Raw genomic sequence first — 16,850 nt, 5'->3', positions numbered from 1 at the left:
ACTTGGGTTCTGCAGCAGGACAATGATCCAAACCACACCAGAAAGTCCACCTCTGAATGGCTTAAAAAAAAAAAAAAAATGAAGGTTTTGGAGTGGCCTAGTCAAAGTCTGGACTTGAATCCGATTGAGATGCTGTGGTGTGACCTTAAAAAGGCGCTTCATGCTCGAAAACCTCCACAGTGATGTGAAAGACTCATTGACAGTTATCGCAAATGCTTGATTGCAGTTGTTGCTGCTGAGGGTGGCACAGCCAGTTATTAGGTTTAGGGGGCAATTACTTTTTCACATAGGGCCATGAAGGTTCGGATAGCTTTTTTCCCTTAATAAATCAAATCATCACTTAAAAACTGCATTTAGTGTTTACTTGGGTTATCTTTGTGTAATATTTAAATTTGTTTGATGATCTGAAACATTTAAGTGTGACAAATGTGCAAAAAAATAAGAAATCAGGAAGGGGGCAAATACTTTTTCACAGCACTGTAAACATATATACTATATATATACACTGCTCAAAAAAATAAAGGGAACACTTAAACAACACAATGTAACTCCAAGTCAATCACACTTCTGTGAAATCAAACTGTCCACTTAGGAAGCAACACTGATTGACAATAAATTTCACATGCTGTTGTGCAAATGGAATAGACAAAAGGTGGAAATTATAGGCAATTAGCAAGACACCCCCAATAAAGGAGTGGTTCTGCAGGTGGTGACCACAGACCACTTCTCAGTTCCTATGCTTCCTGGCTGATGTTTTGGTCACTTTTGAATGCTGGCGGTGCTTTCACTCAAGTGGTAGCATGAGACGGAGTCTACAACCCACACAAGTGGCTCAGGTAGTGCAGCTCATCCAGGATGGAACATCAATGCGAGCTGTGGCAAGAAGGTTTGCTGTGTCTGTCAGCGTAGTGTCCAGAGCATGGAGGCGCTACCAGGAGACAGGCCAGTACATCAGGAGACGTGGAGGAGGCCGTAGGAGGGCAACAACCCAGCAGCAGGACCACTACCTCCGCCTTTGTGCAAGGAGGAGCAGGAGGAGCACTGCCAGAGCCCTGCAAAATGACCTCCAGTAGGCCACAAATGTGCATGTGTCTGCTCAAACGGTCAGAAACAGACTCCATGAGGGTGGTATGAGGGCCCGACGTCCACAGGTGGGGGTTGTGCTTACAGCCCAACACCGTGCAGGACGTTTGGCATTTGCCAGAGAACACCAAGATTGGCAAATTCGCCACTGGCGCCCTGTGCTCTTCACAGATGAAAGCAGGTTCACACTGAGCACGTGACAGACGTGACAGAGTCTGGAGACGCCGTGGAGAACGTTCTGCTGCCTGCAACATCCTCCAGCATGACCGGTTTGGCGGTGGGTCAGTCATGGTGTGGGGTGGTATTTCTTTGGGGGGCCGCACAGCCCTCCATGTGCTCGCCAGAGGTAGCCTGACTGCCATTAGGTACCGAAATGAGATCATCAAACCCCTTGTGAGACCATATGCTGGTGCGGTTGGCCCTGGGTTCCTCCTAATGCAAGACAATGCTAGACCTCATGTGGCTGGAGTGTGTCAGCAGTTCCTGCAAGAGGAAGGAATTGATGCTATGGACTGGCCCGCCCGTTCCCCAGACCTGAATCCAATTGAGCACATCTGGGACATCATGTCTCGCTCCATCCACCAACGCCACGTTGCACCACAGACTGTCCAGGAGTTGGCGGATGCTTTAGTCCAGGTCTGGGAGGAGATCCCTCAGGAGACCATCCGCCACCTCATCAGGAGCATGCCCAGGCGTTGTAGGGAGGTCATACAGGCACGTGGAGGCCACACACACTACTGAGCCTCATTTTGACTTGTTTTAAGGACATTACATCAAAGTTGGATCAGCCTGTAGTGTGGTTTTCCACTTTAATTTTGAGTGTGACTCCAAATCCAGACCTCCATGGGTTGATAAATTTGATTTCCATTGCTAATTTTTGTGTGATTTTGTTGTCAGCACATTCAACTATGTAAAGAAAAAAGTATTTAATAAGAATATTTCATTCATTCAGATCTAGGATGTGTTATTTTAGTGTTCCCTTTATTTTTTTGAGCAGTGTATATATACACATAAGTACACACATAAGTATTCAGACACTTTACTCAGTACTTTGTTGAAGCACCTTTGGCAGCGATTACAGCCTCGAGTCTTCTTGGGTATGACACTACAAGCTTGGCACGCCTGTATTTGGGGAGTTTCTCCCATTCTTCTCTGCAGATTCTCTCAAGCTCTGTCGCTGCACAGCTTTTTTCAGGTCTCTCCAGACATGTTCGATCGGGTTCAAATCCGGGCTCTGGCTGGGCCGTCAAGGACATTCAGAGTCGTTGTCCTGTTGGAAGGTGAACCTTCGCCCCAGTCTGAGGTCCTGAGCGCTCTGGAGTAGGTTTTCATCAAGGATCTCTCTGTACTTTGCTCTGTTCAGCTTTCCCTCGATCCTGACTAGTCTCCCAGTTCCTGCCGCTGAAAAATATCCCCACAGCATGATGCTGCCACCACCATGCTTCTCTGTAGGGATGGTGCCAGGTATCCTCCAGACGCAATGCTTGGAGTTCAATCTTGGTTTCATCAGACCAGAGAATCTTGTTTCTCATGTCAGAGTCCATTAGGTGCAATTTGGGAAACTCCAAGTGGGCTTTCATGTGCCTTTTACTGAAGAGTGGCTTCTGTCTGGCCACTCTACCATAAATGCCTGATTGGTGGAGTGCTGCAGAGATGGTTGTCCTTCTGGAAGGTTCTCCCATCTCCACCGAGGAACTCTGGATCTCTGTCAGAGTGACCATCGGGTTCTTGGTCACCTCCCTGACCAAGGCCCTTCTTCCTCGATTGCACAGTTTGCCATGGCCGCCAGCTCTAGGAAGAGTCTTGGTGGTTCCAAACTTCTTCCATTTAAGAATGATGGAGGCCACTGTGTTCTTGGGGACCTTCAATGCTGCAGAAAACAGCATTACATCCCCAACAAAGACCGAACAAGCAGTAATCTGTCTCATAGAATCTTCAAAATTAAGTATGAATGAAATCAAAGACTGTGGCGTTTGCTGTGTAGTATCAATCATTTATGAAACTCAACAGAAAAACTATAGTGAACTATAGTGCCTTTCCAAATCATGTCCAATCAATTGAATTTACCACGGGTGGACTCCAATTAAGTTGTAGAAACATCTCAAGGATGTTCAATGGAAACAGGATACACCTGAGCTCAATTTCGATTCTCATAGCAAAGGGTCTGAATACTTATGTAAATAAGTTATCTGTTTTTTATTTTTTATACATTTGCAAACATTTCTAATAACCTGTTTTTGCTTTATCATTATGGGGTATTGTGTGTAGATTGAGGAACATGTTTAATTTAATCCATTTTAGAATAAGGTTGTAATGTAACAAAATGTGGAAAAAGGGAAGCGGTTTGACTACTTCAGATAACATAATATAACCATATGTGGATATTGCAATAATAATAATAATAATAATGAGACTATGATTAACCATGTTTTAATATTGAAGGATAAACTGCCAAATAACCTACTGCATATATGCTAGAGTACTCTTATTTCTCCTGTCTTATTCAAATGTAAAAAACCGGAGAAGATTCAGAATCATAGTTTATTTGATTACAGTCATTGGACCAGAGCGGTTTCAATTGAACACGCTCAGCACATTACTTTGGACGGGTTGTGAATAGATACAGTACGAACGGAAGTGACTTTTTATAGTACGCTAGTAGAGGATTTTAGCTAACCCTTTTCCTAACCTTAACCTAATTATCCTAACCTGCTACGAAAAAGTAATTTACGGTCATGGATGTATACCCAAAGATTTGTTCTATCTGTGTTACCACATAGTCGAAACCCTTTGGACGAGCATCTGCTAGTGTCTACTGAATGACATCACTTCATCCAAACATTCCCACACCTTTCCTGCAACTCTCAAGTCTCTCTGCTGGAGGTTAATGGATTGGAAGATGAAAAGTTAAAGTTTTCAGTAAGTGAATACATTGCAATATGTTATTTACATATTCATTTTACACATTTGTTTTTTCCTGCTTTATGTATGCATAAGAGGTACGGGATAACTCATTTGTGTGTAACAACAACAAAAACGTTGTAGCTAATGTTAGCTAGCTAACTTTTTTGGGCCAAATACTGCTAGCTAACGATGGCGTTCTGTGAAGATACTCAACCGAATTAGCTATTTTGGCAGCTAACGTTACGGTATACGTATGTATTTTGTTGTTCTCGTAAAACAATGTTAGCCAGTTAGTTAGTTAGCAACAAAAGTTACTTTCCTCGCTAGTTAGCCAGCTAGCTACCGAGACTATCATTAGATCTGGTCCATCGAGCGATGACAAAGAATTGGCTGGTCATTTTGTATTTATTTAACTAGACAAGTCAGTTAAGAACAAATTATTATTTACAATGACGGCCTACCAAAAGGCCTCCTGCGGGACGGGGGCCTGGGATTAAAAATAAAACATAAATACAGGACAAAACACATCACAACAAGAGACAACACTTCATAAAGAGAGACCGAAGACAACAACATAGCAAGGCAGCAACACATGACAACACAGCATGGTAGCAGCACAAAATATGGTACAAACATTATTGGCACAAAGTCAAAGGGAAAGAAGGTAGAGACAACAATACATCACACAAAGCAGCCACAACGGTCATCTGCTAACGTCTTCAGTCTGAGTGTTATTTTTGCCAGTAAATTACTTTTGTTTAGTGACTGGCATCAATATACCTTTGCTGTAACTCAGAGTAAAGATGTTGCCAGAGTGATGGATAACGTGTTCTTATGTGCGCACAGGGTGGCGTACTTTTAAGCATTTTGGTCCACGCTCATACTTTGGATCCCCACTAGTGTAAGCGCACCCGACGTCAGTGGTCGAAAGTATTTTATTTAGGATAAATGATGCCCTGCACACAGAGAAGGGTCAGAGAGGAAGATGCGAAGCGTTAGTATGTATGGGCTAATTTTTACCTGAACTTGTCGCCTGCCTTCCTACCTTTGTGACAATGACTCCCATTATTAGGGCGGAGACATGAACATCTCGTCATTATATACAGATCTCTGGAAAACATATCCAGGCAGCACTCTCTGGCAACATTTATACTTTTGGGTCTACTCTACAAATCATTGATTGGGTTCGTGTATGCAATGGACACGCAATGGACCAGAGCTATGCCATCCTGTGTGTAACTAAGCTAAAGCTAACCTGCAGGCTGTGCGAGTTCCAAATCAAAGTTTTTGTTTACTTGGCGGACGAGACGTCAGACATCTTTTCCTAATTAATGTATACAAATCCCCAAAACAAATTCAGACTGGATGTGCTGTTTAGCAGATGACTAGCCAGTTACAGAAATCCACATCTTGTTTTGCTAGATGCTTATTTTATTATGACCAGATAACAATGCCATCTATGAAGTTCCCATCATAGCATGGACTCATTGGCATTGTCTATATAACGATAGAGCTAGGCCTATATTTAAGCAATAAGGTCCGAGGGGGTGTGGTATATGGCCAATATACCACGGCTAAGGCTGTATCCAGGGACGCCGCAACGCGGATAGCCTGGATACAGCCCTTAGCCGTGGTATATTGGCCATATACCACAAACCGTATTGCTATTATAAACTGGTTACCAATGTAATTAGAGCAGTAAAAATAAATGTTTTGTCATACCTGTGGTATATGGTCTGATATACCATGGTTTTCAGCCAATCAGCCTTCAGAGCTCGAACCACCCAGTTTATAATATATTATTTACATAATATATTTGTTGTGCCTCTTTCTATTAGCATTTTATTTCTTTCACACATCTTATTTCTTTCCAACATGGATCACATTGAATGTTAACATATTTTCTGTATGAGGATTATTGATGGGGGTTTTCTGTATGAGTGTATTAGTTGATTGTGGTTATTTTGGCCTGTGTAGGATGTCCTGTCTAAGATGATTGAACTCACAAACCAGAAACCCTGAAGGGACCCCTGACAGCTAGCCCAGGCTATCAGCAATGTCTCCCAAAGTGCCTGGCCATGGCAGGGCGGAGGACATGGCGGTGCAGGTCGCTGTTCGAGTGCGCCCCCTGCTGCCCAAGGAGCTGCTGCACAGCCACGAGAGCTGCATGACGGCTGACCCTGAGCAGTGCAGGGTCACTCTGGGTCACGACCGACACTTCCACTGTGACTTCCTGTTTGAGGAGAACAGCTGCCAGGAGGAGGTGTATGCTGTGTGTGTCCAGCCCCTCATAGAGGCCTTCTTTCAGGGCTTCAACGCCACTGTCTTCGCCTATGGACAGACAGGCTCTGGCAAGACATACACTATTGGAGAGGCCAACATTTGTGAGTTTCTGGTTTCTTCCCTGCTACCTGCAATGTTTGGTCATTTAATAATTTTTGTTCTATGGCTTTTGAGTCCGATCAAAGGAGATGTACTAGCTTGTTGTGTAGAGGAGCGGAGAATGGATGCACGTCTTCTGGTGTGTGATATATAAATGCTGATATGCAGAGAGTTCACACCCATCCTGGAAGCCAACTGCACTTCCTACAATTCAGCTGCCACAGCCTGCGGGAACAGTCCATACCAGACAGGCTTGCCATCTGAGATACTGGTGTGTGAGATGGCAAAGCTGTGTGGGTGGGTTATGGTTATAACACAGAGCGTGTGTGTTTGTGTGAGATGAAGTATATGTTATATTAGATCAGTTCTGTGGTGCATGTGTGTGTCAGAGGTACGTGTTCCTTCAATGAAAACAGTGCAAAGCTGCAGGCAATAGTTTTATATACGTACATACTTAATTATCCTTAGAGGTTACTAGGCTATACCATACAGGGTATATGAACCCAGTGTCTGTGTGTAGCTTCATTTAGGGATGAGGAGCAGGGCATCGTCCCCAGGGCTGTGGCTGTGGTCTTCAAGCTGCTGGATGAGAATGACCTCAGTGACTTCTCTGTCCGAGTGTCTTACCTGGAGGTGTACAAGGAGGACTTCAGGGACCTGCTGGAGGTGGAGACAGCCAGCAAGGACATCCACATCAGAGAGGATGACAAGGGCAACATTGGTATGGATCATTTTTGTTTGTTTTTCCAACAAATATTTATCACAAACAAGCATCTCTTTGTGTTGTCAGGGATCTTAAATTTCAACATGAGGGTAGGGAGTAGTCAAAGTCATGTGTGTTAGTTATTCATGGCTCTGTCTGTGCTCATGTTTGTGCGCTTCCCTGCAGTGCTGTGTGGGGTGAAGGAGTGTGAGGTGGAGGGGCTGGACGAGGTGCTGAGCCTGCTGGAGTCTGGCAACACGGCCAGACACACAGGCGCCACCCAGATGAACCCCCACTCCAGCCGCTCACACACCATCTTCAGCGTGCACATGGACCAGCGCCGTGGCGGCTCCCGGGCCCATGGTAACCCCACCATGGGCACCGGGCTTCACGTCCTCTCTTCTAAGTTCCACTTTGTGGACCTGGCAGGGTCGGAGAGGATCCTCCGCACAGGAAACACAGGGGAGAGGCTGAAGGAGAGCATCCAGATCAACAGTGGACTGCTGGCCCTGGGGAATGTCATAGGAGCCCTGGGAGACCCCAAGAGGAGAGGCACCCATATACCATACAGGGACTCCAAAATCACCAGGTATGTAGTCTAACATTTGGGTACTCATAAAATGGTGTGCAGGATATATTGCTTTCCTCCTCCTTTTTTTTGCAAATAATTTCCCCCCGATTGACTTATGACATTTAAAATCTGTATTCAGGATCTTGAAAGATTCTCTGGGAGGAAATGCCAAAACACTGATGATTGCATGCATCAGCCCCTCCTCTGCGGACTTTGACGAGAGCCTGAACACACTGAACTACGCCAAGCGGGCCCGCAACATCCAGAACCGGGCCACGGTGAACTGCCGAGGAGAGCCGGACCGTGTGGAGGGGCTGGAGCAGCAGATCCGGGCGCTCCGCAGGGCCCTTGAGAACCGTCAACGCTCAGAGACCCGTATCATCGCCCGCTCGGACCCAGACAAGCGGTCGCGCCCCGGAGAGGGAGAGCTCATCAGACTGCAAGCCCAGAGTGCCCACTACAGGACCTGCACTGACACTGCATACAGGTGAGATGAAACTGCTTTGTTTTTCTTAATAATCATTGGCAATAAGTTCAGTAGTTGACTAGATGTAATATAATCAGTTTTATAAACAAAGTGCACTTTATTGTGAGGACAGATGTGTGTGGGTGTTGTTTGGCTAATGAGCTCAGGAGTAGTTGTCTGAATATGTAAGTCTGTGTACCCATCACCAGGTTGCTGTGTGAGCTGCAGGGTGAGGGGACGCTGACTGCGGAGCAAGGCCTGAGGGTGAAGGACTGGCTGTGTTCTGTGGAGGAAGAACGCAGCGGCCTGACCACTGCCTCAGGACCTGACAGCGGCATTGAGAGCAGCTCCACCGAGGACACCTCCGCTCTGAGGAGGGGGAGGGCTGCCGTCAAGAACCAGGTCATACACACATTAACAATCACTACATCACTCACTACATATTCATAAAGCTCCTATTTATTCAAAGAAAAGGTTGAACAAAATATTTTATCTTATCAACAAGAGGTTCATCCTAGGGCTGGGTAATATATCGTATTTTAAGGTATACCGGTATGAACCCATATACTGCTATGGGTTTTTACAATGCTGTTTATAGCGATATGTTGATACAGTGCTAAGTTAACAGTTCTATAAAGTGGACTACTTCATGGTCAGTTTTTTCCTAGTTTGATTTGAGTTTAAAGCAGTCAGAATGTCAGAAGCCCAATAAAACCACTTAAAAATAATTTGTTGTTGTAACTAACCAAAGTAAAGTTGTTGCCAGAGTAATGGATAACGTTTTCATATGTATGCACATGGTGGCATACTTTTAAGCACTCTGGTCCACGCTCATCCGTCGGATCTCCACTAGTGCACCCAACGCTAGTGGTCGAAAGTATTTTCTCGTGGATAAATGATGCCCGGCACACACAGAGAAGGTTCTGAGAGGAAGATGTGAAGAAAGAGGTTTCACTGCTCATAAAACATATTTAGAATGTTTATTTTTCAGAAACATAAAATACTGTCAAATACCACCATACCTTCAAAAATGAGAAAAATATTGTAATGTGATATTTTGGCCATGTCGCCCAGCCCTAGTTCATCCTATCCTAAAAACATTCAAACAACCTGATGGAGTTATGGTGGTAAGACATCAATCATCTCACCGAACAATCCAGGAAGTGTTGTTGTGCTCTGTGACTCATAATGTATCTGTCATTGAACCCCACAGGAGGCAGAGAGTGGTGGGGAGGAGTTGGGCCGTGAGAGGGAGGAGAGTGTGGCTCAGCTCCAGGGCCAGGTCCAGCAGCTGGAGAGAGAGAACACAGACTTCCTGGCTGCTCTGGAGGATGCCATGGAGCAGTACAAACAGCAGGTCAGAACTACACAGCATTTTGACTTCTTACTGGCATTTTAGTGTTCAACATGACAGCACTGTAATCATCAAATCTATTTATAAAGCCCTTCTTATATCAGCTGATGTCACAAAGTGCTGTACAAAATCCCAGCCTAAAACCCCAAACAGCAAGCAATGCAGGTGTAGAAGCACGGTGGCTAGGAAAAACTCCCTAGAAAGGCTAGAACCTAGGAAGAAACCTAATCATCAAAGAATAAAAGCAAATACATTTTGTCTCATTTCTTAGTCTGTCCTCACTTGCCTCCTATATTTCAGTACTAGTCTCTGTCGATAATCATTTCCATCTTGAGAGATGATCAACATTGTTCATTGTTTCAATGTTATATTCTCTCCCCCTCCCCTAGAGTGATAAGCTGCAGGAGCAGCAGGACATGATAGTGGAGCTGCAGTGTCTGCTCTCGTGGCCAGGTGTACCGGGGCTGGGATTACACCTGACACCACGCCCCCACACCGCCCCCCAGGGTTCCACGCGCCACTCCCACAACGGACTCACCAACAGACAGGTAACACATCAGATCAGCACCTCTTAGTAGTGGGATGAAAACTGGCATGAAGTTCCAGTCTCAACATTAATCAGTAGTGTGTTCCACAGTGTATGTCGCTGTGTGCTATGAGTGTGACTGTGTTGGCTGTAGGTTGGTCCACTGGAGAGCAGCTCATTTGGTGACCAGATCCAGTGTGGTTATGGTCAATCTTCTCATGACCACGAGGACCTGGGAGGGGGAGAGGTGAAGGACTCTGAGCAGGAGGACACTTACGTCAACATGAGCCATGACAGACGGAAGTATGGAATATCACATCTTTATTTAAAACAGAGTGAGATCAGGCAGATTATAGAATGCCCAAGCATCATTGACTTTCTAGGTTATTGATGGCTACTGTATGTATCTCTTAGACACGTGAATCTGACTTGGACTAAGAGAGTTATCATGGGTGGATCAGCAGCTGGAGGGAGAGGTCTCCTGTCTCAGCTGCCTGGGCTGCCTGCCTCTGAACAATTCTCCACCAGGCGACCATGTGAGTCCCACAGCAGGACGGGGCCTAATCAAATTCTAAATGAACTAATTCAAAGTTAAGTTATGACTGTGGAAGCACTAACATGTGTTTGCGTCCCCTTCTCTCTGTGCAGCCAACTCCAGTGTAGGGGAGAGCTCAGTGGGGCTGGGGTCAGAGTGGGGCCTGCTACAGGCCCAGCAGAAGATCAGAGAGCTGTCTGTCACCATCCGCATGAAGGAGGAGCTCATCAGAGAACTGGTCAAGACAGGTACATACCTAAGACCATTCCTTCCTGGCTTTCTGTATGATGGCAATCACATGCCTGTTTTCTCCCCATAAACAATACGTAATGTACCATGGAGTGGTGGGACAGATGTTATCGTGTATTACTGTAGGTAAGGACGCCCAGGCTCTGAACAGGCAGTACACCCGTAAGATCTCTGCCCTGGAGGGGGAAGCTGAGCAGGCCAGGCAGGAGGTCCAGGAGGCCCAGAGACAGCTTCAGGACCTGGAGAAACAGGAGAAGGAGACCAGCGGTGTCACTGACAGGACCAGGGCCCAGGAGTGTCGCAGGAAGATAGCTGCAGCACAGAGCAAAGTACAGGTCTGTCTGTCTGAGTCAGACTCCTACACTAATGCATACTGTACACTCGTAACATCAGTTAGTGTGTCTGCTCATAGTGGATGTTTGTATTTGCCTGTGTCGGTTTGTTCATATATGTGTGTGTGTGTGCGCATTAGGTCCTGAGCCAGCGTCAGAGGGACACTGCACGGCTGGCCTCGCTGTCTGCGCAGAGCGAGCGGCGTGTTTCGGAGCTGGAGCGCAGCGTGCAGGGCATGAGGAAGCAGCAGGAGCAGCTGCAGAGACGTCTGCAACACGAGAGCCAACAGAAACGACGCCTGGAGACAGAGATGCAGCGACGCACGCACAGAGTCAAGGTGCAGCCCTGGAGAATGTAGAATACCTGCTAAGAAACAGAGTGGAGCAGGACAATGCTGTGGTTTTTACAGATTGGCATTTGTCTTCAGTGATCACATGGCATCAACACATGACTAATTTGCATTCATAGCGTATTCCATACACTCCACTGGGGCCTAAATTCTGTGGACAGAATCATAAAATATGATGCCTGCCTACCTTGGTATCCCTCTGTTTTTACTGAATACTCCTTTTTTCCCTCCATCCCTCCCTCTTTCCATCCCGCCCTACCCAGGAGCTGGAGATAAAGAATGAACAGCAGCAGAAGATCCTGAGGATAAAGACGGAGGAGATTGCTGCCTTCCAGAGACAGAGACGCAGCGGCAGCAACGGCTCTGTCATATCACTGGAGGAGCAACTGGTGTGACATGGGTCTTCTACAATGCTTATGAAGCATTTATATAGCACATATAAACAGTTTATTAAGTATTTATCCACCAGTTATACAATAGGCATAGAATCTCAGAAGCATTTATACAGATGTTACATACAAACCATGCTCATTCACCTCTATGCAGTAGTTCTACACCATTTATAAAGTAATTCTACAGCCTTTTCACGTATTTTATGTGGTTTTACACATAGTTTCCTCTATATATGAGCCAAGGACATAAAACTAGCCTGGCCAGGAGATCAGCTGGCTACATATTTAGACAAAAGGCATGTTTCAACATCCAAAGGCTTTATTTCCATTGTTAAAAGTGAAAGATTAAAAATGGCTCGTATCCCCCAGCAACTATATGCAGCTGAGTTTCCCCTGTGTGTGTCTTATATCTCACACTCATAGTACACATTGAGTGGAGTCTCAAGTCATTAACTGGTGTGCCTGGACAGTCCCAGAGCTCACACTGACACTCACACTGGACCAGCGTGATACACAGCCACCATACTGAACTCTGTGAGAAAGCCTGTTTTAGTGGGTCTCTTAGCATGGTCTTTTTAATGAAGAGAGTAAGAGACCTGGCAGTCTGTGTGATGGAGATAGGTGCGATATAGATCAATACACTGAATGATGGGCAATCAACAAAAATTCTCAGCTGCCTGTAAGTTATAGATTTACAATGTTATGAGGCAAAAGTGTTTGTTTGTTCTTTTCCGAGCTTCCAATGAGCAAAATGGCTTGTCTTGTTATTGAACGTTCTTCAGATGTGGGGTGTGTCTACATTTGCTATGTGTGCCCCTTTGTGGGCAATGTGTGTTACTTCTGAAATATTGAGTTCCTTTGTACTGTACTACCGTGTTTCATTGTGGATCCAAATGAAGTGTGTCTGCATGTGTTCCCGTGTGTGCAGAAGATTGAGGAGCAGAAGCGCTGGCTGGATGAGGAGATGGAAAGTGTTCTGGAGCAGAGGAAAGGACTGGAGGACCTGGAGGGAGAGCTGACCAAGAGGGAACAGATCCTAGCCAAGAAGGAGGCCCTGCTGCAGGAGCGCAGTGGCCTGGAGACCAAGAGACTCCGCTCCAGTCAGGTACACACACATTAAACAGGCCCCACACACTCAGTGGCCCTACAGGTATAGTGGTTTGCCAAGCTAATTTCACTGTCAATTTAATGATTTACTGTACTTCTATTTGATAAATCATTCATAAATCTAGTACGGCCGAGTAGCGTCTTTCCTTCAACTGTAGTATATCTCTTCTCTCCCCGTAGGCCCTCAGTGAGGACCTGGTGACGCTGTCGGGCCGTATCGAGTCTCTGGAGCGGGAGCTGAGTGAGAGGAACGGCCTGCTCCGCAGCAGCAGTGCCCAGGACTCCCAGCAGATCCGCCAGGAGATCAACAACCTGCGCCAGGAGAAGGACACACTGCTCAAACAGAGAGTGGAGCTGGACGACAAACTACGGCAGGGTAGTCTGCTCTCACCAGAGGTCAGAGACCCTACAGGCTTACAGAAGCTTCTAACACCGCCCCAACACTTCTCTGTGGATTCTTTCCATACGTAGTATTTGTATAGTTTCTGTAGTTTGGCGTGTTAGGCGCTGAGTGTCAATGCTGGCGGTGCCCCTGTAGTTTGGTATATTGTGTGTGTGTGCCTGTATTCCCCCCCATTTCAACCCCTGTGGTTCTCTTTGTTCTGTCCCCAGGAGGAGCGGTCTGTGTTCCAGTTGGACGAGGCCATCGAGGCTCTGGACGCTGCTATAGAGTATAAGAACGAGGCCATCACCCAGAGACAGAGGCAGCTGAGGGCCTCTGCCAGCATGCTCTCCCAGTGGGAGATGAACCTCATGGCCAAACTCAGCTACCTGTCTGCCTCAGAGACCCGTGCACTGCTCTGCAAGTACTTTGACAAGGTCTGTCTGTGTGGCCCTCTTCCCTACTGTTGTGGTTTTCACTGTGTCTGCTCATGGCCGCATAGCCTATGTGTACACAGCAAATCTCCATTATGATTCAAAGCAGCATGGAAATGGAGTGAGAGAAAGATAGGGGATGTAAGTTGTTTGTGTGTGTAGGTGGTGTCGCTGCGGGAGGAGGAGCGTAAGCTGCAGCTGGCCCTGGCAGATCTGGAGATGCGTGGTGAGGAGCAGCTGCAGCTGGTGCAGTGGCTGGAGAACGCTCTGGACCGCACACAGCTCGACACGGACCGCAGGCTCACACAGCAGCAGAAGGAGCACGAGAGGAGTATACAGCTACTGCTACAGCAGTGCCGAGGTGGGCCTCACACACAAATAAATACACACACCTGTAGGATTTAGGCATAACATGTCAGAATATAACCAACATTTTTTGTTTTCAACAAAGATCTAGGCACATTTGCCATTATTGCTCCAGCTCAAGACAACAAAATGAGACACAGGCACAACTACGCATATTTATTTTATATATATATATATATTGTTGATATTTTATCTCTATTAAGTTTGCCATGTCTATACCCTCCATTCAATCCTCCCACACCCAGTGTGATAACAGCCACCAGGCCCATTATCTGCAGCGCAGTGTTCCTCAGGTATTGTTGTGGTCCCCCTGATGTTTACTTCCCTACAGAGCAAATGGACGAGGGCCTGGCGGGGAGGCAGAGGCAGTACGAAGGCTGGATCCATAACCTCAGTAAAGAGCTCAACCACTACAAGGCTGCCAACCTGGAACTGAGCAATCGGTTCAGGGAGCTGTGTGGCAACACCAGCCAACCCATGGACCAGGAAAGGGGTAATGTATGGCTCATTTTGGATAGGGACATACTATTGTAATTTTTTCAAAGCGCTCTAGTCAGTGGGTGAAGTACATTAATGTAACATAATGTAGGTAAGATAACAGAAGGTATGGGTATAAAAAACAATCCAATCTGATTTCTGCTAAAATAATCCTCATCTGCTCAAATACTTAGACATCTGCTCTCTCAGATTAAAAAAAAAGTACATATGTAAAATGCACATCTGTCAGGGAATAATAAGTATTCAGTGTTTGTGACTGAGTATTCCTCCTAGTCTGTCCTGTTCAGTGCTGGGCTGTGAGGCATGTGAATATTCATTATTTTATATGTTGCGTTGCAGTTCCAGTCTTTGAGGGCAGAACAGCAGGCAGTGGCAGTGTGGAGAGGCTGAGCCGAGGCCCAGACGACAGCCGTAGGGGAGGGCCAGGAGAGCCAGAGAGACCAACCAGGTCCCGGGAGGAAATAAGGGAACTGGTCAACACCCCTCTCCCTGCCACATGGAGGCGCTCCTCCCTCCCCAACGAGGACCCCTGCGGCATGGAGGAGCTACAGCAGCAGGTGGCCATGGAGACGCCTGTAAACCGGGTGGTTCAGACCGGTACGGGCCCTTGGAGTGGGACGACATCTCTGCCATTTGCCAAATCACGCAGAGAGTCCCGCCGATCCAGCCTCAACACCGGACCATTGATCTCAAACAATTCCAGAATTGATGTGAGGAAAAATCCTGTTTAAAAGCACAAGGACCTCATGGTAGAATCAAGTTTAAATGCAAAAGGACCTTAGGCAGAGCCAAAGGACTTAATGGCAGGATACTGTTTAAAATGCAACAGAATCAAGTTCAATTGAACATGTCAAAATGTACTTTTTTTTTCTTGTTTTCGTATTGTTAAGATTATGTATTTGTTTTATAACCTGTAAGTATATTTTGTATTCATCCATTCTTATTTTTCTATATTTGTGGTTTTATAAATAAATGTTGGAAGAATGCTCTTCATTTTCTATATCAAGCACTTTTCTTTTCCTCCGTGTAATTCATATCCGCTTTTAGAATCATAGACGTCATCATCGGTTATGCTCTTCACTGTTGCTAGTTTGTCATCACTACCCATTTCTGTATGTGAAATAAAATATGATTCTTGATTCTGTAATCTCTGACTGACTAATATGTTGTAAAGGCGTAATATAAAAAATATTGAAAGTTGTGGTTTGGTGGCTAAATAATTTATAAAAATTGCTATCTTAAATGCATAATGCCATACATTTGCCCTTTTTACATCAGTGCTATACAGATACCCAGCCTAAAACCCCAAAGGGCAAGCAATGCAGAGGCACAGTGGCTAGGGAAAAACTCCCTAGAAGGGTGGAACCAGGCTCCGAGGGGTGGCTAGTCATAGAATTAGAATACTACAATGGGAATTAAACTTATTACGATGGGATAAAAATCAACCATTTTGGTCAGGGAGTTGTATGACTGCTGTGATAAAATATTGTGTGAAATAATGAATTTGAAGAATGTAACTGCACTGTATGATTGTTAGTTAGCCAGACAGTTCAAGAAGAATGATTCCATACATTTTTCCATTAACTTCCAATATGCCAAAATTACATTCAAACAATGCAGTCACTCCACAGCCATACACTGGCTGAAATCAGTTAATGGCAAGTTGTAAATGCAACTAGATATTGTATCATATAATAGCACTCACAGCTTTCCAAGAAAATGAAAATATAGACATTTATGATCTATTTACATTTAAGTCATTTAGCAGACGCTCTTATCCAGAGCGACTTACAAATTGGTGCATTCACCTTATGATATCCAGTGGAACAACCACTTTACAATAGTGCATCTAACTCTTTTAAGGGGGGGGGGGGGGGGTTAGAAGGATTACTTTATCCTATCCTAGGTATTCCTTAAAGAGGTGGGGTTTCAGGTGTCTCCGGAAGGTGGTGATTGACTCCGCTGACCTGGCGTCGTGAGGGAGTTTGTTCCACCATTGGGGTGCCAGAGCAGCGAACAGTTTTGACTGGGCTGAGCGGGAACTGTACTTCCTCAGAGGTAGGGAGGCGAGCAGGCCAGAGGTGGATGAACGCAGTGCCCTTGTTTGGGTGTAGGGCCTGATCAGAGCCTGAAGGTACGGAGGTGCCGTTCCCCTCACAGCTCCGTAGGCAAGCACCATGGTCTTGTAGCGGATGCGAGCTTCAACTGGAAGCCAG

The 16,850-nt window shown here is 45.8% G+C and overlaps 1 protein-coding gene across 2 annotated transcripts; it reads left to right on the top strand.

Annotated features, from left to right (window-relative positions):
- The first annotated feature begins 3,695 nt into the window (after positions 1–3,695).
- Positions 3,696–15,781, top strand: LOC139576120 (kinesin-like protein kif7). Of its 2 annotated transcripts, none has more exons than XM_071401804.1 (20): positions 3,696–4,002; positions 5,965–6,371; positions 6,890–7,090; positions 7,259–7,661; positions 7,783–8,130; positions 8,319–8,511; positions 9,323–9,466; positions 9,853–10,011; positions 10,144–10,292; positions 10,404–10,525; positions 10,638–10,772; positions 10,900–11,108; positions 11,246–11,443; positions 11,719–11,844; positions 12,779–12,952; positions 13,135–13,350; positions 13,567–13,773; positions 13,933–14,131; positions 14,468–14,629; positions 14,974–15,781. In XM_071401804.1, exons 2-20 carry the CDS (start codon positions 6,044–6,046, stop codon positions 15,363–15,365), a joined length of 4,065 nt encoding a protein of 1,354 aa, XP_071257905.1. In that variant the 5' UTR covers positions 3,696–4,002; positions 5,965–6,043; the 3' UTR covers positions 15,366–15,781. The 2 variants fall into 2 exon arrangements, with proteins under 2 accessions (XP_071257905.1, XP_071257904.1); XM_071401803.1 differs by having other exon boundaries at positions 3,697–4,002; positions 12,776–12,952.
- Positions 15,782–16,850: the final 1,069 nt, after the last annotated feature.

The sequence above is a fragment of the Salvelinus alpinus genome, chromosome 5 (genome assembly GCF_045679555.1).
Source record: "Salvelinus alpinus chromosome 5, SLU_Salpinus.1, whole genome shotgun sequence".
Lineage (NCBI taxonomy): Eukaryota > Metazoa > Chordata > Actinopteri > Salmoniformes > Salmonidae > Salvelinus > Salvelinus alpinus.
This window is presented reverse-complemented; position numbering and strand designations above follow the sequence as displayed.

Bases quoted from the DNA above. Each gene is read 5' to 3' on its own strand.
- LOC139576120 (XM_071401803.1), top strand. From the start codon at position 6,044: ATGTCTCCCAAAGTGCCTGGCCATGGCAGGGCGGAGGACATGGCGGTG. The intron at 11,109-11,245 runs GTCTGTCTGTCT...TGTGCGCATTAG, and splicing joins CAGCACAGAGCAAAGTACAG to GTCCTGAGCCAGCGTCAGAG. The intron at 14,630-14,973 runs GTAATGTATGGC...GTTGCGTTGCAG, and splicing joins ACCCATGGACCAGGAAAGGG to TTCCAGTCTTTGAGGGCAGA.